At 37.9% G+C, this 24617-nt stretch overlaps 1 protein-coding gene across 1 annotated transcript; it reads left to right on the top strand.

Annotated features, from left to right (window-relative positions):
* Window positions 1-630: 630 nt before the first annotated feature.
* rsu1 (Ras suppressor protein 1) lies at window positions 631-24159 on the top strand. The gene is made up of 9 exons (XM_060870067.1): window positions 631-787; window positions 973-1084; window positions 1347-1397; window positions 4688-4808; window positions 7173-7291; window positions 8517-8599; window positions 9036-9150; window positions 14317-14449; window positions 22854-24159. The coding sequence occupies exons 2-9, from the start codon at window positions 976-978 to the stop codon at window positions 22954-22956; spliced, it is 834 nt and encodes a 277-aa protein (XP_060726050.1). The 5' UTR covers window positions 631-787; window positions 973-975; the 3' UTR covers window positions 22957-24159.
* Window positions 24160-24617: the final 458 nt, after the last annotated feature.

Raw genomic sequence — 24617 nt, forward strand, 5'->3', positions numbered from 1 at the left:
TCTATAACTGAATTTTGTTTTGTAATCATTCATGATCTCTTGCAGTGGTGTCACACCCTGCAGTCCTGACTGTGAACAGTACAGTTACAACCAGTGTAATTCACCTAACTCACTCCTTTCCTGTGACTGTATATATGAGTCATATAGAGAATATAAATTATTATTATTATAGAGATTATAAAAAATATAAACCTGACATTTAAATCATAGTCTACATTACTGTCACCCATTATTACTATAAATATTAAATGTTAAACCAAGAGCATATTGCTGTCTTGTTTTGCATTAACATGTCATCTGCACATATTTATATATTTAATCTCCATCCATTTGGTGGGATATATCTAAATTATCCTTAGGAGGATATGTTTGAGGTCAAGACTGAACATTAATATTGTTCAATTAATATTAAACAAACTAAACTAGAGATATTATCTGTTGTCGGAGCCTTTTTCTGTTACACCTTCCTTTCAAGTATTAGGGGAGAAAACACACAACGCAGCACTGGCTTGCGTTTCGATTGGATAGGATAGTTGTCAATCGCGGTGATGATATCGCTTCTGCTCACGCTGATTCGACAAGAGGCTGGAACGTTCCCAGAAAATCTTTATCGCGTCTGAATTCCGGAAGTTCCCTTTTATGGAATGTGAAGCGTTTGTATTTTTTTTCTTGTCAACTTCCGGTTGGGTGGGAAGGAGCTGCTTGGAAACGGTGAATAAAAACTGTGCCTGAGGATATATTTAAAACATATAGTTTATTCTTCTGCAGTTTCACTTTAATCAGCGAGGTAAAGAACGGGCTTCTGTTTGTTTTTTTTTTTTAATGATGATAATAGTAAATATTAGCCGTTTTAGCTGCTGTAGCTGTATGAACCCACAGTTAAAGTTACTGTTACAGTTAGAGTTACAGTTAAAGTTAGAGTTAAAGTTACAGTTACTGTTACACACAGTTTACTCTTTTGTTTCTTTGCAGAAAATGTCAAAGTCTTTGAAGAAGATAGTGGAGGAGACTAGAGATAAAAGTCTGACCGAGGTGGACATGTGTGACAGGGGAATATCCAACATGCTGGACATCCCTGGTTTATGTGAGTATCTTTAATCCAAATCTGCTGAATAGGACAGAAATAATAAAGAAATCAAGTGAAATGTTGATTGATGGATTGTTATTGATTTGGAACCAATGTTTCTTGGATGTTTTTTCCACTACGTTATACACTGTTTATAACTGTTCTCATCTGCTTTATACAGAACAGCAGCTGTTCTTAATCTTAATCTTTTCTTCAAGTACCTATTTTTTAATGTCACCGAATCTTACCAAATGTTGTTATTTTGTTTTTTCTCCTGAAGTCACTTTGTCCAACATAACTCAACTGGTCTTGAGTCACAACAAGCTGACGAGTAAGTAGCCTGTTTTTTTGCACGAAATAGTGTGCTGTAACAACCTGTGATAACATTTCATTTGTGATACTGTTTTAAAATCATACTCCAGTTTGTGGAGAATTTAAAGTACATGTTTTTGGAAAAAGGAAAAAGGCTTTAAACTTCCTATGACAATGTTATGTGAAATGTTCTTGATATGCTTATAGCAACCACTAGATGGCAGTATTGGCCAAAGACTCAGTGTAAGAAACTTTTTATGAAGTGCAAGAAGCTTTTAAAGAGCATGTAGTCTCTGTAAATAAATGTTGCACACTGAGGCATACTGTAAACCAGATTTTAGAGATTGCCTGTAACAGTTGACTTATTGTCCTATTAAGTAGAAGCATAAATACACCGTGTATGGGACAGCTGTCTGTATTTGAGCTGTAAGAACACAGATTTAGACACATTCATATTCACAACAGTTTATCGTAGCCAGTTCACCTTATGACATATTTGAGGGCACTAAAACGAAACCTTACTGAATTTAGGTAGACTATTTAAAACTTCATATTAACTGTAACACGAGTCACGATTGAACCAGGGACCTTGGAGGTCTAAGGGTGCAATGCGTTTCCCAGCACACTGTCCTTTTTCACTTTGTCATTTTTGCTACAGAGCATTGAGCCTTGTTGTTAAGCTGACACACACATCTTTGGTCTCATGTTTACTGTACATGTCAGAGAAAGATTCAGAGCAAATAAACAAGTCACGGTAATCTCCATAAAGCAAAGATCTCTTGGCTTGATATTGCTCATGTTTGTCAAGGGTTATTTTTAGCAAAGCTTCTTAATTAACTTAACACGTCTCTTCACCTGAAGGGGGGATTTATAAATTCATTTTTATTTCTCTCTGACTGTCTTATCAGTAATATAACTAAGGCCGATTTTGTTTTATATACATTTCTTGCAAACGTCTTCTGTGTATTGGCTTCATTTATATACTCAGATTCAATATATGTTCCAGCCTTACCCTCTTCTGAATTTCAAGCGGCATGATCTATTATATTTCCTCAAGAATTCGTACTGCTTGTTCTCATGGTCAAATCCTGTCTTCATAAAATGCAGAGATGTACAGGGGTGCAATCTATTGAACTTTTCAAGGTAGTCAGAAATTACAGTGACATTTGAAACCCTTTCATTAGTGAGACTGGTGAGTAAAATACCCGAGCTAGAGAGGCTGGGAGAGACACAGGCAGTGTAATGAGATGGAGAGAATAAAAGAGAGAAAGTAAGGGCAAAGGTTTGAAACCTCTCTCCACCATCCAGTCTTTACATTGCTTTCACTTATTACTATCAATCACGTGGCCCATTAAGGACTTTGTGGTTTCTCAGAGATGCAGCTAAGGCATTTGACTTTGTGAGCTTTTATATTCATACTCACACATTCATACAAGTACATTCAGGTATATTTCAGATATATTGGTTTAGCTGAAGAGCATATTAAAGGAAAATAACTTAATGTATTTTAAACCAGAAGAGCTACAGTGCTCATTGGTATCGATTTTACATGTCTCTGGAATTTTCCTAGAGTTTTGAACACTGCTTTTCTAACAGATTTTACTTCTGTTTAATTAGTGCCACAGCAGGCAGTGTGATGCCAGGAAGCTCCATCCTGAGCTCTGATTCCTGTCTGTGTGGAGTGCTTGCATGTTCTCCTCAAGTTCATGAGGGTTTCCTCTGTGTTCCTTTTTTTTCCTCCTTCCAAAACATGCATATTGGCTATGATATACACATCTGGGCTGAATGCTCTGACCTTGTGTCCAGGAATACAGGGCTCGGATACAAATCCCGGATTTATCTGCTACTGAATTCTCTTTTCTTCTGTTAACCTTAATGAACAAGACTGTATTTGTGTTTGTCTCTATGCATGCATGTCTGTGTGCAAGTCTTGTATTTCTGTAACGTCTGCTTAATGTCTGTATGAATGAATGGATGAATAATTGGGTCCAAGTTTCTAATCCCCATTTCCAACTGGGAATGGAGGAATTTGCTATTTAATAAATGCAAACTCTCTCTTAATATCACGAAAAATAGGTTCATGACTACATTCTGATGAAAAACCTCAAGTTTCTAGATTGAATTAGCACTCAACTTGGACCCATTCAGACATACAGACATCTATATATATATATATATATATATATATATATATATATATATATATATATATATATATATATATATATATATATATATATACATACATATATATATATATATATATATATATATATATATATATATATATATATATATATATATATATATATACGAACAGACCTGACAGACTTGCAAGTATAAAGACTTTCATTTCAGACTTTCATTTAATTATAGACTTAATTTCACTGAAATTAAGAAACTTCAATTTTATGTGCTAAATAAACTGTAAGGATAAATATAGAGCATTTGAACTAACTGGCCTAAATGAATCTAAATTAATGCTTTCTGAACATTTTATTTGAATATATTACATTACATTACATGCATTAATCTACATGTTCTACAAGTGTTGAGTGTTGAGCAAAACCAGTGAACTTCACATAGGGAATTTGGCTTAACATTTGTTCTGATGCATCATTTTCACATCTTTTTATTTCTACCAGAATATTTCACTACCACAGAAATGTTTTGATCTGGATTAAAGCTTATAGAGACAGATCAGCTGGTAGCCTGAAGTACAGAGGTATTGATAAATAACATATTAGTTTGCTGGTCCATGCCAGAACTCTGAAATGGGTTTGTTATTGTTTTAGTATGCCTTGTGTGCACTCGGTGGAACAGTTTCCTCAGAAGGCATTCATGTCAGTGTGTTTGTGTAAATCCCCACCCACCAGTATAATGAAGGCCAATTGATCAGCCAGTAATCAGATAGGTGCCCTGTTATCCTCATCTATCTTTGTCTCAAGAGCATCAGTGGACCTGCCAGCCATGCAAGGAACAGAGAACAGAAATGCTCTGCTAAACGCCTCCATCATTAAAATGTCAAATCTATTGCTGGGCGAGTGACCCGTAATTGAGTCATCAAAGACAGAGTGTCCATACACAGAGCACAGAGTGCTCTTATAATTAGCTTGTTAAACGCTGCCAGGTCACTAGCTAGCTCAGACCTTGTACAGTGATACATTTTAGCCCTTAATAAAGGCACGATTATGATTCAGAAATGTTTATTTGTGATGTGGAGTGTGAAAATTTTCATTTTCAGATTTAACCGCACAGCAATGTTGCGCTTTTTTAACCCGCTCTTTCTCTGTTCTTCCTCTTCAATAGCCGTACCTCCAAACATTGCCGACCTTAAGAACTTGGAGGTGCTGAACATGTTCAACAATCAGATAGAAGAGCTTCCCACTCAGATCAGCAGCCTTCAGAAACTAAAGCACCTGAACCTGGGGTAAGACACTTTAAGACTGTTTATTTTAGTTCTTTAGTTAGGAATAGTATAAATGCATTTTTACTACAATTATTGAGCTGATATTTGAATAAACTATAAATATGTAAGTCTATATGACATGTCTGATGTGACGCATAGCAACTACATAGCAATATTCGTTATCTTTACTGGCATTCATGTCAATCCGAGAAGGACAGTAGAAAGTATTTACACTTTCAAAGACAACTAAGCCAAAACCAAAGGAACAAAACAAAGTGTTCTTATTTTCCATATTTCTGCTGATTTGTATTACACTCAGCAGCCACTTTAATAGAAATATATCCCTGTATACCTGTTCTTTCTCAAACAGCAATAAAAGTGCACAAAAATGCACAAATGCTCACATCTTACATTAGAATGGAGAACATGTCATTTCAGGGACTGTAGCATGGTTGTTAGTGCCAGACTGGATAAAGTCAAGTACTTCAGAAGCTGAAGATCTGGAATTTGGATGCATCCAGTACATATAATAAAGTGGCCAATGAGAACAATTTTTCTGTTTTAAAATGATGCTGAAAAATATGAAGAAATGATGAAATGGCACAAATGATGTTGTGTCGCGACAAATTTGTTACCAAATATTCAAATGTTTTTTTTATGCACACGTTACATTTTTGCAAGCAGCTTCATGATGGAGCTTCAGGAACCTTTGAGCATTTATTTTTAAATACATTGTGATTTTGAAATATTTTTGACTTGAAATATTTCTAAAAATGTATTTCTGATGAAGCATGTTAAAGAAGCATTGTTCATCGTTAATGAATGAATTAAAAATATCCCAGAAATCATAACATAAGTTTGGGCTGATGTCATAGAGCCTCAGAGCAAAGTAAGTTCAGTTTCCAGATCTTTAGGGCCTTCTTTAAGCCTTGTGGGATGGGAAGAGCAGGAGACCTCCTCAATGTCATGCAGGATTAAGGAGTTCCACAATCTCCCCCTGCATCCAACACCCCACATTTTTATTGATTTGGTGTCAGAAGCGTTATTTCCTAGCATAATCTTGAAGACATAAGCCGGGGCGCTGTATTCGTGGTGGCGAGTGTTGGCCAGAGCGCGTGTGTGACAGCCTAGCCGAGCTCATTTGTCAAAACAATTCCCCAACTCTTGTAATTGCTTCACAAACACGGAGAGGTAACGGTTTGTTTGTGTCTTTTAAATCCTTTACAAAGCTGTGTGTATCTTGTGCGACAGCCTGCTGTCACTGTGCTGTGGGGTAAAAGGGCACAGAATGAAATTGTTGAGGACATGGAGGGGAGAGGCTTAAATGGCCAGAGTTAATCAGCCTTTGATCTCACTGTATTATGCACATACACTCCTCAGCTCTCTCTAGCACATTGTCAGGCACCGTCAACACTCTGTACACTAGCTCCCTTTTTTTTTTTTTGTTTGTTTGTTTTTTGGATCACTAAGATAATACACGTTGGATCACATTTAGTGTTGTGCATCCAATGTAACTTGGAGTTTTTATGTCCTGCTTATTTATATTACCTTATCATATTGTGATAAACAAATGACTATTGAGGATTATATCGTTTGGGCATGTCAGCATTTTCTATTTAGCAAAACGTGCATTTTCTTTTTAATGATTAAACTGTGTGTTGATGCTGTAATGTGTGTCATCATTCTGAATAACAATATAATATCTATTTTTTTCCTGTAACAACATGTAACACTACATTTAAAGCAAAGTAGGACTGGACCAATATAATGTTTATTTTTCAGTCGCCTCAGTCACCTCAGGCTTTCTCATTGAGGATAAATACAAACATATTTAAATATAAGTCTAATATTAAACTTTTTGCATTATGGAGCATAAGAAACAATGGACATTGTCCATTGTTAAACTGAAACAGCATTTAAATGTGAAAAGGTCAAGTCAAGTCACTTTTATTGTCACATCACCACAGCACATGTGCCTTGGTGAGTGAAATTCTTAGGAGCGAACTCCGAAAATTGCAGAAATAATTATACAGATAATGAATTGACAGGTGAAAATGTGCAATTTGCTCATACATATAGTTAGTGCAATATGTGTGTACAATATGTACAATTAACAAACAGATAATGAAATCAACAGGTGAATTATTGAACAGAGCCAATGAACAGAACCAATTATTGGGCATAATTACAGTAGCACTACACATTGTGTATGCATGCAATATGTACTTATTGTATACTATACAGCAGAATAACCAGTAAAACTGATCTGATCTTTGAAGCTTGTGTATACACACACACACACACTGCATCAGTTTTATTGAAAGAAAATATATTTTTTATTACTAATTCCTAATGTTCTTTTGATTTAAATGTGTGTGTGTTTAGGATGAACAGACTGAGTACGCTGCCTAGAGGCTTTGGTTCTCTCCCTGCACTGGAGGTCCTGGATTTGACTTACAACAACCTGAATGAGTCCTCACTTCCAGGAAACTTCTTCTATCTCAGTGAGTCTCTCTCTCTCTCTCTCTCTCTCACACACACACACACACTCTGTTTCTCTGTTTTTCTCTCTCTCTCTCTCTCTCTCTCTCTCTCTCACTCACACTCTTTCTCTACTATTTGTCTCTCTCACTCTGTTTCTCTATTTCTCTCTCTTCCTGTATTTCTCTCTCTCTCTCTCTCTCTCTCTCTCTCTCTCTCTCTCCACACACACACACACACACACACACACACACACACACTCTCTCTCTTTCTCTCTTTCTCTATTTCTCTCTCTCACACTCTTTTTCTCTATTTCTCTCTCTCTCTCTCTCTCTCTCTCTCTCTCTCTCTCTCTCTATACCACACACACTCATGTGTTACTTATTCTTCCCTTAAGCATGCATCCTCTTGGACTATGCACAACGGATCTCGCTAACACGGGGCAAACAGAATAGCAGTTAACTGACTAAACTTCATCATCATTCCAATCAACCCCTCCCCATTAGAGGCCCAGTGATGATCGCTGACCGTCTCTAGTGTGCTGTACGTTCACTAATGGGCTGTTATTTTAATACTGATGACATGATGAAAGCACGCACTGCACAGCAATCAGTCCTTTATCCCCCTCCACCCCCTCCACATCACCCAGCCTGCTCTATTTATCAGTGCTGATGTTCAGCCTCTGATATTACTTCTGATTCCACAAGCAAATTAAAATGGATCTGATTAATGAATGAGATTCAGGTGATTAAGGACAATCAGAGACACCTACGCACACTGGAGGACGAGGAGGAGGGAAACTAAGAACAGCTCCAAGCTGCTGAAATCATCCTAAAAGCTGTTAAATAGAACTCCTCTGTTCTGTGCTTTATGCCTACAGTCAGAAGAGAGGATTGAATTAGATTTATGTCAAATTTTGCTCTTTAGATGGTTATGTTTAGCATTTTCCTTACAGGTCAGGATTTGGTGTGCATGTTTGTGAGCCACTGTGCCTGTGTAATCTATGCTAAAGCACGTGCAGCGGACCTGTGTACTGTTTGATCACGTTCTGCTGTGTGTGTGCGTGTGTGTGCGTGCGTGCGTGTGCGTGTGTGTGTGCGCGTGTGTGTGTCAGTCGTTCATCAGACAGACACAGAGTCTGGACATGTAGTATTAATCAACTCTGAATATCTCTATTGATCAGAGTGCGCTCAACTCAGGCCTGCAGCACTCCGGCTTGACTAACCCTCACCTGCTCTCTCATTTCAGCCACCCTGCGTGCACTCTATCTCAGTGACAACGACTTTGAAATCCTGCCCCCAGACATCGGCAAGCTGGCCAAGCTACAGATAGTGAGTAATTTATCTAAATTTACCTTGAAATCAATCCCCTTTTTTCTACCACGCTGTTAGTTGGATTTATTTTTTAGCATGTGTGTTGTCCTTTATCACAAACTCATGCGTGGTTTAGGTGCTGTGCTGTCTCTGAGGCTGTGCATGCTCACAGCTATCTCACTGCTTATCAATGAACAGGTGATAAAGCAGGTTTATGGATGAAAGTAATAACGGGATTTTCGTATTCTGGTTATTTCAGTTCTTGGTCCTAAAGTGTTTGTTTTCATCAGAATATGTTTATGATAACAAAAAATTAACAAGAACTACATTTAGTTCTTGCTCAAGCATATATATTTAAGCTTGCTTTAGTTACCAAAAATGAGTCCTTATGCTTGATGACGTTCTCAACGGACTTACAGCTCGTTGTCTGTCTTGCCTTCCTCTCACTTCATAGCTGAGTCTGAGGGATAATGACCTGATCTCTCTACCTAAAGAGATTGGAGATCTGTCCCAGCTGAAGGAGCTTCATATCCAGGGCAACAGACTGACTGTGCTGCCTCCTGAACTTGGTGAGTTGAGTGTGTGTGTGTTCACGTATGTGCATCTGTTTGGGTGAGAGGAGGTTACAAAGGACAAAAAGGATTAGTAGTGTTAAATCTCCTCACTCTCACTTGGTTCCCACAAAAACTACAAAAACTAGTTTACAAAAACTACTGAATTGAAAAACTTAAACAGCCCCAAATGTTCTGTTTGTTACTGACGTTTTTTATGGTTAGTGTTGTTGAGCATTAATTTGTGTCTGTGTTAATTGTCAGTAAATAGTCCTTACCAATAAAAACAATGATTATGGGGGCTTTACTATTTATCCTATTCATACCAGAACTGTGCTATTCATGTTGGTTTATTATGTAAAAAATTCTGGGAGATCAAGAGTTACTAAAATTCTCAAATTAGCCCATCTCACAGTCACAAAGATCATACGTTTTCTTCATTCCGATGTTACGTGAACAAGAACTGTAACTTTTGACCTGTATCTACATGATATTTGTGCACTGTACTGCTGACACATGATTGGCTGATTAGATAACTGCTATAATGATATGAATAGTGGGTGTATCGTCATCATGTTTATCAGAGCATTTAAAGTACTACATAAGTTCTAAAACTAAGGAAGCATGTCTCTACCAGCATACAGTATACAAACAAAACTCTGTAACATTCAGAAGCATTCTTAAACCTTTTAAAGTAATTGAAATAAAAAATTTTGTGACAGGAATTTAAAAATGCTACAGTGCACAACCATGAATGTCTAGCTAAATAACTATTTACTGGATGAAGTAAATCGGAGAAGTAGTAAGGATTATGATTAGCTCAGTAAAACAGCAGCTTTCACTACAGAGTCTCAAAACCACATCAAGTTTTTCTTTCACTCAAAACCACTGTTTCTCTGTCAGTCCCTGTCACTCTCTGTCAGTCCGTCCCTCTTTAACATGTATCCTGACAGCGCTAGCTCTCAATCCACATCCTGATCTGTTATCAAAACAGCTATTTGTCAGACGACATGGTGTGTGCACATAAATAAATAAATATACATTTATCACACAACTGGTCCCTTACACCCTCAGCAGAGATATCCTCCCTTACTGTCTGATGCTAGGCTGTGATTGGTTGGCGATCATTTTGGGTTAAAGTACAACCTGCTGACCCGATGGAGACGTCATTTTCTGTTCTCCACATTGATAGTCTTGAAATGATTGCCTCCATTTTCAGCTATAATTTAGCTGCACTGTACCTAGTAAACCTTTGCGTTGTTGTTATGTAAACCAGTGTGTAAACCTAAAATGCAATTTAAGTATGTACACAAGGCAACATTCAAACTGGTCTTTTCTATGCATGTGCACAAAAGTTGAGAAGCATCCTGCTTCAGCCCCATAGATCTGGCAACCCTGCTAATGGTATTTTCTGTTTTTAGAGGGAAAAAAAAGGCATGTGAGCCTTACTAATGCTGAGTGCCAACAAGTGTGGGAATTGTATCAGAATCCCATCACAACCAATACATTTAAGCATATAAACTATATGCTGAAATATTGTTTCCTGTCATGCTTAATATGTGCAACAAAATAATAAGCTTTTGCTGCTTCATATATATCAAAAGCCATGTTATTGTGTCTCAAGCTCTTGTTTGGGGATTGTGTAATCCCATAGGGTGAAAGGCTACTTTTAAATGGAGTTTGATTAGACTATTCTGAGTGTGAGCTGATCCATATGCCCAATACTGTGTGATGGCAAACGCACATAAAGACACACACACACCTGCACGTGCACACACACACACAAACACACACACACAGAGCCTGTCTGAGGTAGTGATAATTTCCCTTAAACAGTCAAATTCGCCCACACCATGTCTAACAGAATTATTGGCCAGTGCATGGTCTTTTCTATAATAGCATTAAAAAATTAATTACTTTACACCAATTGACATGAAACATGTAAACTGCCACTCTTGAATTTCAGGATTGAAATGATATAATACAGGTGAAATGTATTTTATATGCAATATTTATTATGTAAAGAAAACACCTGATATGATGTGTATTATAGGGCATAATTAATGATGTATATGAGGTGGTTTGTGTGTTTGTTACCAAATCATACAAATTACCACATAAAACAAACAAACAAACAAACAAAAAAAAAAATATATATATATATATATATATATATATATATATATATATATATATATATATATATATATATATATATATATATACGTATATATATATATATATATATATATATATATATATATATATATATATATATATATTGTTAAAGAACAGGCTATTAATCTGTGGGTTATCTAACAGTCTGCATGCTATTTGAGTATAAGCATTAAGACCTCAAAAACTGATTCTATCTTTTATCATTTTTATTGGAACAAATCTAACTGTTCTATTATTCTTTTATTACTATATAATGAATAAGCATCATATCTCTGCTGAGGGTGTAAGGGACCAGTTGTGTGATAAATGTATATTTATTTATTTAATTATGTGCACACACCATGTCGTCTGACAAATAGCTGTTTTGATAACAGATCAGGATGTGGATTGAAAGCTAGCGCTGTCAGGATACATGTTAAAGAGGGACAGACTGACAGAGAGTGACAGAGAAACAGTGGTTTTGAGTGAAAGAAAATCTTGATGTGGTTTTGAGACTCTTCATGTGTTTTCTCTTATCCGATAGCTATCTGATTTGTTAAAACTGTTCCATTTACATTAGGCCACATAAATGCATCTTGGCGAATCGGAGATCAATCCGATCTTTCTACTCCCGCTATACAGTATATACTTAAATATACCTTTGTTTCTATATGTTTTACAAATCTTTTGTTGGACACGTTCATCTCTCCAAAGAGCAGTAAGTGCCTGCGTGCCGTCCATGTTTTTTGTTTCTGGCACGATGCACGACTCGTGAGTCACTTGCGAGTGACGTACTTCCATTTGGGAGGAGTATAGCGCTGCCGTATGTGGCTTGAAGAACCACATTCATTTACACCTGTCCAGTTTAATCTGAAATGCATCCCAGACCACCTCCTGAAGTGGTTTGAACAATCGGATTTATATCCGTCTCGAAAACGTTTCGGAGGGCATCTACACCTGGTCTTTATACGATCGGATGGCTATGTGAACAGGTGTAAAAAGCCCCTCAGTGTTAAGAGCAATATTTGAACAGCAAGGCCAATTCTTTTATTTTTGCTGTTCGTTGAAAACTTTTACAGCCCCAAAGATGAATGAATGAAATAATTGACAATAGATCTGAATTTCAGCTTTCATTTCCTGATATTTATATTTAGTTTAGTTTAAACCCACCTAGTTTTTAAGTGACTGATATTGTAACACGTAACTAACAAGTGTTTCTTCTTGCCCAAGTGTGTTCTGTTAGATTTATTGTTTAAACATTTACTACTGCTGAATGTCTACTCATGATTTGAGCCCTGGTGCATAATATTATTATTATCATTTTTATTTTAATTCACAATTCAATTTAATTTATTTGTATAGCACTTTTAACAATTTCCCCTTGTCTCAAAGGAGCTTTACAGAAATATAGAAACAGAAGAGCGAGATAAATAAATAAATATATAATAATAATAAAAAGAAGAAGAAAAAATAAGAATAAAAATAAATAAGTGAATATATATATATACCATTAAAGTTTAAAATTGATTTAAAAAAAAAGATTAATTTAAAATTTTAAATACTATATCTATCCCTATCCCTAATGAGCAAGTCGGAGGCCATGGCGTCAAGGAAAAACTCACTGAGATGATATGAGGAAGAAACCTTGAGAGGAACCAAGCTCAGAAGGGAACCCATCCTCATTTGGGTGACACTCTACAGTAAATAATGTAAATGTAAATAATGTCCTTTCTACAACAGTTTATAATAGTGCAACTGAGAGCTCCTGAGGAACTAATGGGTCAGCACAAACTCTGAGTTCAGCACAAACCTGATTGTTGATAAAGACCAGACCATACAGCTGACTGACACAACATTGGTTCAAAAAAATACACTGGTTCAAAAGTAAATTTTATTTTACTTTACTTTTTTAATCTCAATCCCAGATATTCCCATCTCAATATTTTTGGAGATGGCTGTTTCTTTTATAGTCAATATAAATATATATATTTTTTATATCTAGTTTCTCATTAACTTACTGCATCTACAACATCAGAAGACTGTTAAAAATGTGGCGTGTGTAAAGATTCGATATTAGATGGGTGGCCTCACTGCGTCGCCTCTCATGGACCCCTATAGAAAAGGCTGTGCATATAGAGCTTATTAAGACCCTAACTTTATGTATCCTTAATCTGTTTTTGTCTCAAAGCCCAGTCTTGTTAGTGCTGTGTGTGTGTGTGTGTGTGTGTGTGTGTGTGTGTGTGTGTGTGTGTGTGTGTGTGTGTGTGTGTGTGTGTGTGTGTGTGTGTGTGAGCGAGAGAGAGAGAGAGAGAGAGAGAGAGAGAAATGAAGAACAGAGCCTAGCTAACAAGGAGCAGCCAAGCGCACAGATGAGGGGATCACTACAAGGACAGGCAGGAACAAAGGAGGGGACAAAGGAAGAGTAAGATGGTGCAGGCACTTTAGGACTCCAAACACTTGAGGGAGAGTAAGGAGCAGTAAAGGAATCATAAGGTTACAGGAAAATTATAATGATACTTGTTTACTATAGTTGAGGTATTTATGGTGTTATTTTGTTCTTCATGGTTTATTCTTTGCTTTCCATGGTAATTTTTAAAATCAACTCTCACGGGAGAGAAGTTTCATCTCACCAAAAGCTCTTGATCTGTAAATCTGGATCTTAACAGGACAATGTGATAAATGTGGAGTTGAAAGTGAGGCAGCAGATTAACATCTAAATTACACTAATAGTGCTGTCTGGCTGGTTTTATGAGGCATGACGTTGTACGCCGTGGTCCAAGTTTAACTTAGCTGCTCTTCTGACAGCTTTTTCAACACTTTATAATCAAAAACAATTTAATGAGGCCCCTTGTGTGCTCCAATGTGCCATATTGGCACTGTGACCTGTATTGTTATGCTGTCCATTTTATTTATTTATTTATTTACTTCCCTTGCCTTCCTTCCAACTTTACATACTTATATCCCTTCCATCTCATTTCCACTTCTCCTCGAACATTCCCTGACTTTTTTTTGTCTCTTTCCCTGTAGGTAATCTGGATCTTACTGGCCCAAAGCAGGTGTTTAAGGCAGAGAGTAACCCATGGGTAACACCCATTGCAGATCAGTTCCAGTTGGGTGTGTCCCATGTCTTTGAATACGTCCGCTCCGAGACCTACAAGTAGTAAGTGACCTTGTAACCGTGCTTTGGATTACATGAGCAATCAAGTGATGTGCCTGTGTTGTTAACGGCTTGCTCTTATGAAGCAGTATACACGGCACCCACAATGTATTCTGATTAAATATAATACATGTCATGCAAATGTAACTCTCCTTCAAAAATATCTTCCTTCTTGCTTTATCATTGAAGTAAAAGACAACTTTTTGATGATATCTGCATTCTATTGAATATTCATTCTAAATATAGACTCCATGTACAGGCCAGATTTATCTCTGGACATATTTCTGTATCAAGTGCAATAAGCTTTCATTTTTATTAAGATTTCTGTCAGTTTACCACAGAACCATACAAATTCAAGTCAAACCCTGGGGCATTCCTCTTTTAGAAGTGGCATTGTAAATCTCTTAGCTCAATGATATCTACTTCAATGACTAGCACTTTTTTACTTCTGGCAATTTAATATAATATACACAACTTGCCTCCAGTGGTACGGAAGGGAAAAGCAATAATGGCATGATACACCCATTTATATTGTGTTGATGTTAGTTGTCAAGGAAAATACCTCCTACAAATGTGTAATGAAAAAGATTTGTAATGTACATTCCCTGGCCATTTTAATAGGAACACCTGTATGCCTGCACATTCATGTCAGCTGCACAATGCAAAAACTCATCCAGATACAAGTCCAGAGCTTCGGTTAATGTTTACCTCAAATATCACAATTGGACAGTGTGAGACCGTGGAAGCAAACAGTCATGTTTTGTTCACCCAATATCTCTCTTGGCTGACAGAAGTGAACCCTTGTCTTGCTCTGTTGTTGTCATCCACTCACATCAACCTTTAGTGTGTTACAAGTCTTACTCGTAAATTTGCTGTTGTGTACATGTTCTGGGTATGCACTAGAATGTATTTCTGTGTTCTGTCAAATTCTTCTAGTTTTTACTCTTTTACTATTCTTATCACTGACTTTCCTAAGAAATCACTTAATGGTATGTAATAAGCAGGTCGAGGTCAGACACATCTTGGCCTTTCCTTACAAAGATAATTAATACATTGTGTTCTTACACACACCCACATGCACCCGCAAACACCAGCCAGTAAATACCAACAGCACCACTTTGCTGCTAAACACTGCTGTTTGTGCATAATGAGCATCTTTAACAATAGAAGTGTTTATTTTTTTTCCTGTACAAAACTTTCTGTTCTATGCAGCATGTCATTGACAATACTTTGCAACTTCTCAATCTCCCATAACAGGAAAAGACAAATCCTTCTATTTGATCATTTAGCTGTGTGCTGAGCTCATCCGCACAGCCCACATACTGGAACTGATCTTTTCTCAAGGCACAGGACTTCCTTTTTTGGTGTTATTGCCGATTTATTTTTTTTTGCATAATCTGTGTATGCTGGCTTGTGAGCTTGATGGGGGCCTGGAGATGAAGACTGTATACACTGTTGTATTGATTGAGTCCACACGGATAAGTTGAAAGGCTTTTACTGATGGATTGAAGCATTGTTAATGACTAATTGCTGCAGTCTTTAATAAATGGAAATCTGTATATTTAACGAGCATGCTTGGTTGTTTCAGTTGGCTTTAAAATACAGAATGTTACATCTGCTAAAGTCTGAGTGGGACACACACTTTATTAGGAAAACCATACTAATCCTGGGCTGGATCCTCTCACATCAGCATCAGTTCATTTTGAAATGGCATTCAGAAGGTGTTTGTCCGTGTTGACATGAACAAATCACATAATTGCTGCAGGTTTGTCATAATTTCCCATTCTAGCTTCAGATTCGCGGCTTACAGCTATTTCTCAGTTTTAGCCAATTCACCTCAAGGTTCAACGTGTTTTGCCTTATGAGATGCTTTTCTGCTCAACATTACTGTAAAGACTGGCTACCATAGCCTACCTGTCAGCTTGAACCAGTCTGACTATTCACATCTGATCTGTCATCAACAAGGCAGTTCTGCCAGAAGAGCTGCTGCACCAGTCTGTATAAAATCTAGTCCCTGGATACCAGCAGTTTCTGAAATATCTTTAAAAAATGCCCTCGGTAAAATCACGGAGATCACATTCTTTCTCTGTTCTGATGTTTAATGTGAATATTTAGACTTTAAATAATAAGTGTTTCACTGCTTCTGTATGATCGGCCTGTTTGTATAATTAAATGACTGAGCAGAGCTACAGGTCTTCCTAATAAGATGATCTGGGAGTTTAAGGTTTTATCTGTCTAACTTTGGAGATTAAGGCTTGATACTTGATTGATTTTAAATATATTTTGTTTGAGTTGCAAAGTTGACAAATTTTGCTAAAGTGCCAAAAAAAGGTCCATGTAAAAATATTCTATTTGCCAAGGATGTGTAAATATTTAACAGATTTTTTTTTTTACCTCAGAGAGAGAGAGAGAGCGAGGAAGAGAGATAGAGAGAGGAGGGGAGCGCTGAGCTATTATTTGCCAAATAAGCTTTTCCCTGAAGGTCTTTGCCACTATTAAGAAAAATGTCGGCATCATTGGTCTCAAGGTAAAAGAGATAATAAGAATATAGTAGCCATTGCTGGGATAAATCAAACAATTCCTACTCAATAGATAATACTAACTCAATCACAGTCCTTGCTGTATGTATTAGATCCCCAGAAGAGCTCAGATAGCGTTTGGTCTCTCCACTGTTGGCTGTTTAGTTCTGCTCTGCTTAACTGTTTGCAAATGTAGCTCAGCGCTCATCTCGTATCTGCTCTCATAACATTGCTGCTGAAGGGAGCTTATTTCTGCCCTGACAGAGCAAAGAGGCTGAGGGTGAAAAGTGTGTGTGGGCATTAGAGAACATTGTATGTGCACGTGTGAGGTTGGTTTATCCCATTAGACAGGCGTTAACAGGGTGTAAAACTTAAACTCTGGATATATCTGTTGGCTCAGCAGTTTCATTCACACCTGCCTAAATGTCTTTCAACTCTGATTGCACTGGACTCTCGCCTTTCCTATGTCTATGTTCTCTCTCTTTCTCTCTCCCTCTCTCTCTCTGCCTCTTTCTCTGTCCATGGTCTTTTTCACTTATTCATTCTCACTCCATAATCTGAAAGTTTTTCACATTCAATTATTATTTTGCATAACCAATTATGAAGCCAACCGAAACAATAAAAAATGCCAAATTGGATTGCATCGTGGTTACCGACAAGAGAGGACGTGCATTTAGATCACACTTACTTGTCTGTCCAGAATTTTAAAAAAAGAATGGATGCACACTTCACTGAAATGTCTCCTCTGCCTCTTCCTCTTTTTCTTAGCTAGGAAAGGTTTGTGAGTCTATCTCATAGCAAAGGGATTGTGTTGGGTGAGGGGGGCATTGCATGCATATTTCATGCAGTGGCTTGTTAACCTGACAGAGGGAACTTTGGGCTGACTGACGGTGTGAGAGAGCAACTGCATGCTTGTAATGCATTAACATATGGTAAAGCCTGCCTCCCCACCATCTTTTATTCATCCACTACTCTAAGCGCTTGTTGATATCAAGTAGAAGTGCCAAGCCCTGTGTACAGCACACATCATAGTTTTCTGAGGCTGATTGGGGATAAGATGTAACTAAGACTGTCTTTCTGGTTATACCCTTTGTTTCTTTATTTCTCCCCACTTTAATTAATGTCTGGAAACTGGCTCCAACCTGAGATTCTATTGGAGCCACCACCAATATTGGCAAACACTGTTTTTGTATATTGGCTAAACAAATGCTACTTGCTGAATGTTTTGCATGTTTGGCCTGTTGCTTTCATTTTCACTATTCATTGCAGAAGTGTAAAAGTAGTCTGGAAAACATGTCAAAACTTCTGGAGCATGATGGTCCCAATGGACACTGTGTTCTATTCCCTGAGTGACCAGAGACATGAGATCCATCAGTCAGACTTTGCAGGGTCTGGAGGTTAAAACTCTGTCTGATGTGTTGTCTGAAACTGTTACAGACAGACTGTAGAATACCCCACGATGGAAATGTTGGATACGCAAAAGTTATCACAACATGTGAGTTAATCATTCTTCTTTAACAAGGGAGAAAATATAATTAATGATATTAGATCCAGTGGTGTGAAAATCCTATAGATGTTTCTGCAGGTTTTATTGGATAAGCACTGCGATATATCATTAGATATCCTGGTGTAATGGTCTTTAGATGATTTGGTTGACTCAGCAGATCGAGTATAGCATACCTGATTGAGGGAAATGATACAAATATAATGAGAGTTGTGATGTAATACAAAAATATCTGTAGAAATGTCTGACAAAACCAAGTAGAATAAATCCTTTATGTGATTTGCTTTTACATTTGTATACTCTGTCTGTGTTCTATAGAGCAGTTCAATAGAAGACCTTTAAGTCATGCTTATATGCAATGGCCTCTTTGTTTTTATGATTACTGAGTACAGGTTAGGAGGGTGAGGGGTACCTCATTGTTTCTCATTAGCCCAGGCTCATAGGCAACTCTCACAGGCCTACTTCCACACCTCTGTGGCCTCCCCCAGGCTATCAGTCAGAGCCCTCATTAACAGCCCTTACTTTTAAGACACAAACTCTCCGCCCCCTCGCCATGCCTCTGTGCAGGGAAAACTAAGAAAACCAGGTGCTCTTTACCAAAGAATGAATTATTCATTACAAACAACATTGCAAAACATGTAACATGACAGAGCATAATAGCATTACCCATTAACTCACAACAAACTGTCTTTAAATTATTGTGGTGATGCATCTTGTTTTGTTGGTTGGTGGGAAAAACAGCAAGTGGAATTGTTCTTACATGATGGTTGTTATTATTGGCAGAATAGCTTAATTTCTGCTCGAGGGTCATGGCATGTCATAGAACAGCACAGGTCAGCAAAACATCAAATTTCATCATCACTGATAGATTTATAGGTAATAATGCTGGTCTCTGGGGAGATATCACTTCTGAATTGCTCTCTGTCCTGTTTGTCATGCGTCTTCATTATTGTCATTTAGTCTCATTGAGCCTGAGCATGGATTTCCATTGGCTGTGTCACAGTGGATTGTGCTGTAGACTGAGTAGAGTGTCACAGCTCTGGTCTATTTGGATACACTATTTGATGTATAGTGTCTGAAATTGGTGGCTGAAAGTAATCTGCCACTGTTAATGACTGAAAACGTTCTAGTTGTTTTCTTCTTTATCTGTCTCTCTAGCCTTTATATGTTCTGTCTACTTTATGCTTTCATTGGTTTCCTGTATTTGATTCTCTTTGCTGTTCGTGCGTGCATGGGTGTGCGGGTGTGTGCGTATTGCCGTAGGTGTGCATATTTGTATTTATGTGTGTGTGTGTTTTGTGCTTTGAATAGCATTTTTTACATTAATTTCTCTAAATGTGTATTCCTCTGAACATACTAAACCCAACCACTGATGAACCGATTACAAGGTTTTAAGAGAATATAGCAAAAGCAGCAAAAATGAGAGAGAAACTTGTGTATGTTGCTCATATGCTGTTGTTTCTGCTCATATTTACTATGAGATTAAGCTACATAAGCACAGATAGTGGGTGCCAATATTTCTGGAACTGACTGCATATGTAAAGAAAATATAACACAATGCCAATCATTACCAATGATCTAGAGAATTAATATTTCAAACTTGTGCAACTTTAAACTGCAGAATTGAGTGCATTATGGACAGTATGATTGGGGATGTGGTAGCTCAGTGATTACACCGTTGGACTATTGATCGGAAGGTTGTGAGTTTGAATCCCAGCTCCACCAATCCACCACTGCTGGTCCCTGAGCAAGCCTCAATTGCTCAGCTATATAAAATGATCAGGGTTTTCCTTTTAGTATTATAAAAGCAAAAATCATTCATGGTTTAAATAATGAAAAACGATTCTGATTTCTATTATGCTGAAAAAGACCTTTTTATGATTGATGTGCAGTTTGGCACTATTTTCTTTCCACAGAGCCCCAGCTTTAAAAGGTACACAATTCTTTCTATACATGTGTGTTTTAAGTCCATATAAGGCAGAACAGAAATGTGGAAATTTTTTGCAGTCTCAATTACTAATCAATGAGCCAAGGTAGGAGTACATTCGTTAATGGATTAGGCAAATGTATTGTGTACTGAATTTCACACACAGAGACCCAGTCTCTCTCACTTCAGAAATACATGCATATGCAATGAGCAGTCATTACCCAGAAATACACACTTGTGATAGAGCACGCTGTATGTATTGGGCAGTAACTGAGATTAATTAACCTGACAGGGTTTGAGGAGCCCGTAGGAATCCCATGGCCACCTCAGAAATCAGATTCCGTTAATTGGGCAGTCCCAGCTCTTGGCTTTAATTGGCTCTAAATGCTCGCTCGGGCAGGTGAATGGGAAATCTTTGTGTTTATATTGAGGCAGAGCAGCAGAGCAACACTTCTATAGCAATAAGCACACTCTTCATTGATCTGGGATCAGAGATCGAGACACTGTGGCTGTATTGGAGAAAACTGTTGCCACGGCAGTGCACATAAACGTTCATGGTTATGGTGTAGAGAATGAGAGAAGAATTTTGGCTATCCAGATAAATAGCAGACAAGTGAAAAATCTAATTTAGCTTTGCTCTATGGTGGCTTTGTTTAATGCTTTAATGATTCAGGAAACGCATCTGTTCCACAGAATGAAAGACTTCCTGAATCTTTAGGCCTGACTTGCTGCCTGAAGCTTGTCAGGCCGTTGTCTTCTATGACTGACTTTTGAGTCCACGCTAATAATGCCGATGTGGTCCTGTAACTCCCATGGGGTGGACTCTTTGGATTGTTCTGTAGGTCTTGTTCATATCTCGTTCATGTCTCTCGCTCTGGTTTCTCAGTATTCCTCCCATGCTGGTGGGCTTGTCAGCAGTGTTGGATGCTGACAGAGAGAGAACGCTCCAGTGATCCCCACGCACCCTGCACATATTAGCCTGATGTAAAACAGACCAATTTAGCCCGAGCTTCGGCACTAGCATCTATGTGCATCTGTCAGCTCTGATCCCTCTGACTGTCCCAACCCCATCGGTGCGCGATCCCCGTCACTGCATTTGCACAAGTTTAATACATGCAAACATCAACTTCATAAAATGTCCCCTACAGAAAGCTGGGTTTTGTTGTCCTGTCTTATGCACGCAAGGTGCTTCCAGTATTCATTAAGACAATTGAATTTCTAGATTATGACTTCCAGTATCTCTTAATAAAACTGTCACTTTTACCTTGTTACCAGTTTATAACTATAGCAATTGTATTTCTCTAGATTTACCAGTGTAGTGTATCTTTCTCTTAGATTCACAGAGGTTTCTGGTATTTACAGGCTATGTGGTTCCATAGGAGCAGTAGTAGAGCCCTCCCATTGGACACTTTCCTACTCGCCTCAATGGGCAGCTGTGGTGGAACGGAAGCCTCTGATCCTCAGGGGAGAGACAAGAGACAGGAACTTGCAACAGGAGTGGGAGGATATGGAGAGAAAGTGAGGCTAGACTAGCTTTGGATGATAGTTAAGTGCACTTTGTCGTGTAATCAAAGATGGTAGCTTGGGACCAGCACATTGTGCTTCAAAACTTTCATAATATTAATGCCATCATTAAAATGTAAACCTGTGCTCACTTTGTGTTTGTGTGTGTTAGTGAGCAAGACTCTCCTGATTAACCACACACTACTCCAAGGCAGTTTGTAGTCATCTGCAAATATTAAATATGAACTCTAGCCTTTAAGCGGTACTCTTGCTTGACATTTTGCTCCTCTGCAATTAGACGTATTTCTCAAGTTGCATTCTTTAATTATGCTCAGAAGCTGTTCAGAAGTTTTAGTGCAGGGCTCAGACACCAGCATCATAAACCACTTTGTCAACAATCAATCAGAGACTCTTATTAGTGTAGCAATGACTTGAGCACAGCATCAATTAGCCTGGCCCCTGCAACCACCCACATATGTTCTCATTCTCTCCTGTCCGTTTCTCTTTTTCCCTTTTCTTGTGTCACTTGACTCAGCCTTTGAGTGCCTTTTACACAGAGAAAGGCAGTGGACTGGAAATGGCTCTTCCCCCTTTTTCCTCTCTCTCCCTCTCAGTTTCTTTTCCTCTGTTGCGGTTTCCTTCTCTCTATTCCTTCAGTAGCCTGCTTTTAGATAATTGTGTCTCTGTGTAGTTTTCTTATGCAGCACACAGCTGTGGCTGGACAGCCTTAAACAGCACAATGAGCCTGCTGTCTTGGTAGGGGACTCATCAGTGTGTGCCATTCTCCATTATGCCTCCTTCACCCCAGCAGTCCCCTAAAAACACTCCTCTTCTCCCTTTCATTGCAGTGCTTATTAATTGCACTGTTATTTTCACCCATTATTATGTTTTAATGTCTTTCTGGTTTTTAAACATTCTAGCATGATAACACAAAACATATGTTCTGCTTTTCAGTCTTTACGGGCGACACATGCAGGCTAATCCCGAGGCACCAAAAAAGAACAACGACAAATCCAAGAAGATCAGCCGCAAGCCGCTGGCTGCCAAGAACAAATGATGATGAGCAGTGTGGAAGAAGAGTCCCCTGTCTGCCTGTCCGAGCTGGACCTCGCTGCATGTGCCTTCCCACACTTTTCTATTTATTTACTAAAAGATCACAAGTTTTATATGGTTTCTGTATTGTGTAGTGTTCAAAGTTGCCCTTGGCATGTCCCCAGCAGCTATTAGATTTTTCCCATTTCTGCTTTTTCCTCCCCTACATTATCTACAATACCTTGGACTTGATTAATTTGCTGTGTTCGATATTGCTTCATTGTAACATAATACTGTATTCCCAAGCATTACTTTTTAATCAAATATCATGCACAATGTTTTTCAGTATTACAGCAGCACTGTAAAATTTGCCATTTTAGATATTTGCCAAATTAGATATTGTCACTGCATTTTGACCAGGACTGAGCTTTTAAACTGTACTGCACTAATGTAAAAAAAATCCTAGAAAGTACTGTTTAAGCAAAGTCCCCTAGATTGATGATATTGTAATAAAACAATACTGTTAGTTTTGCTAGATTTTCCCATTTTATATATTTTCCCATATTTTTTTTACAGGCTACTGTTCAAAAGTACAGTGCAGTGAGGGGAAAAAATATCATACTCCACTCTTTGAGCCATCTAAACAAGGCACACAGCTTTCCACAACAGCAATTTGTACTCTCTAGTGCCAGTCTTGGCAGCGGCAAGGTTGCGTAACCATAGAGGGATTTTTGGAGGGGTTTAGCAGTCTTGAGTCTGTGCAGGATTGTGTCCTGCCTCAGAAGACCTGTATCTGTCTGCTTCCTCTGCCACACCTCATGCCCTTAATGACTAGTATGAATGGCTGCGAACCGGGGTATTGAATGGTTAACAAATAAGACCTGTTATAAAACAACCCTGCAGCTCCAAACAATGGGCCGCTTATATAATGCACAGTATTGTACTTTACACAGTATTGTACTTTTATATAACTTTACAATATTGTCTAGATGTGCATTTGGAAGTGGTCTGTTCTCTACTTGATTGTTTTGACTCCCAACTGTAAATCTTAATTCTACACCATGAGTTTTTGTATCGATCTATGCAATAGTATTGTCGCAGGTTTTATTAGCACCAAATATTATTACAAATATGTGTGTTACATTTTTTGTCACTTGACAAGCTTTGTCACCATGTCACATTTATTCCTATTTAACTACTTTGAATAAAATATTCTGTTTGACTGTCAGATTTTTTTGTGTCAGTTATTGATTAGTTTGATTCCTAGTTCATGTTATACAGTAGTTAAATATGAAGGCTAGATCAGAATTATTACACTCACCAGTATTTCAGAAACTGCTGATCTCCTGGGATTTTCAAACAGTCTAGAAAGTTTACATTGAATGGTCACCTGGTCTTTTTTCAATATTAAGTCTAGTTTAATTCTGTTCAATGCCTACTATATTTATAATTTGATGTGGTGCTTCTCCTGTTGTAGTGTATCTGCATCAAATTTTGGTGGTGTGCATTTTGAGATGTTTTTCTGTTGTTTGAGTTGTTGGAGCTACTGTATCCTTTCAGTCTGTATTGCAAAACTGTTGCTCACTGGAGGTTTTTAGTTGTTTCATTCATCTGTAGAAACTGCGGTGAAGGCATGTTCCAAGAGATCAGCAGCTTCTCAGGATTCATGGTTCTTTATTTGCAACA

Source organism: Tachysurus vachellii, chromosome 5 (genome assembly GCF_030014155.1).
Source record: "Tachysurus vachellii isolate PV-2020 chromosome 5, HZAU_Pvac_v1, whole genome shotgun sequence".
Taxonomy (NCBI): domain Eukaryota; kingdom Metazoa; phylum Chordata; class Actinopteri; order Siluriformes; family Bagridae; genus Tachysurus; species Tachysurus vachellii.

Bases quoted from the DNA above. Each gene is read 5' to 3' on its own strand.
- rsu1 (XM_060870067.1), top strand. From the start codon at position 976: ATGTCAAAGTCTTTGAAGAAGATAGTGGAGGAGACTAGAGATAAAAGT. The intron at 4,809-7,172 runs GTAAGACACTTT...GTGTGTGTTTAG, and splicing joins CTAAAGCACCTGAACCTGGG to GATGAACAGACTGAGTACGC. The intron at 14,450-22,853 runs GTAAGTGACCTT...TCTGCTTTTCAG, and splicing joins CGCTCCGAGACCTACAAGTA to TCTTTACGGGCGACACATGC.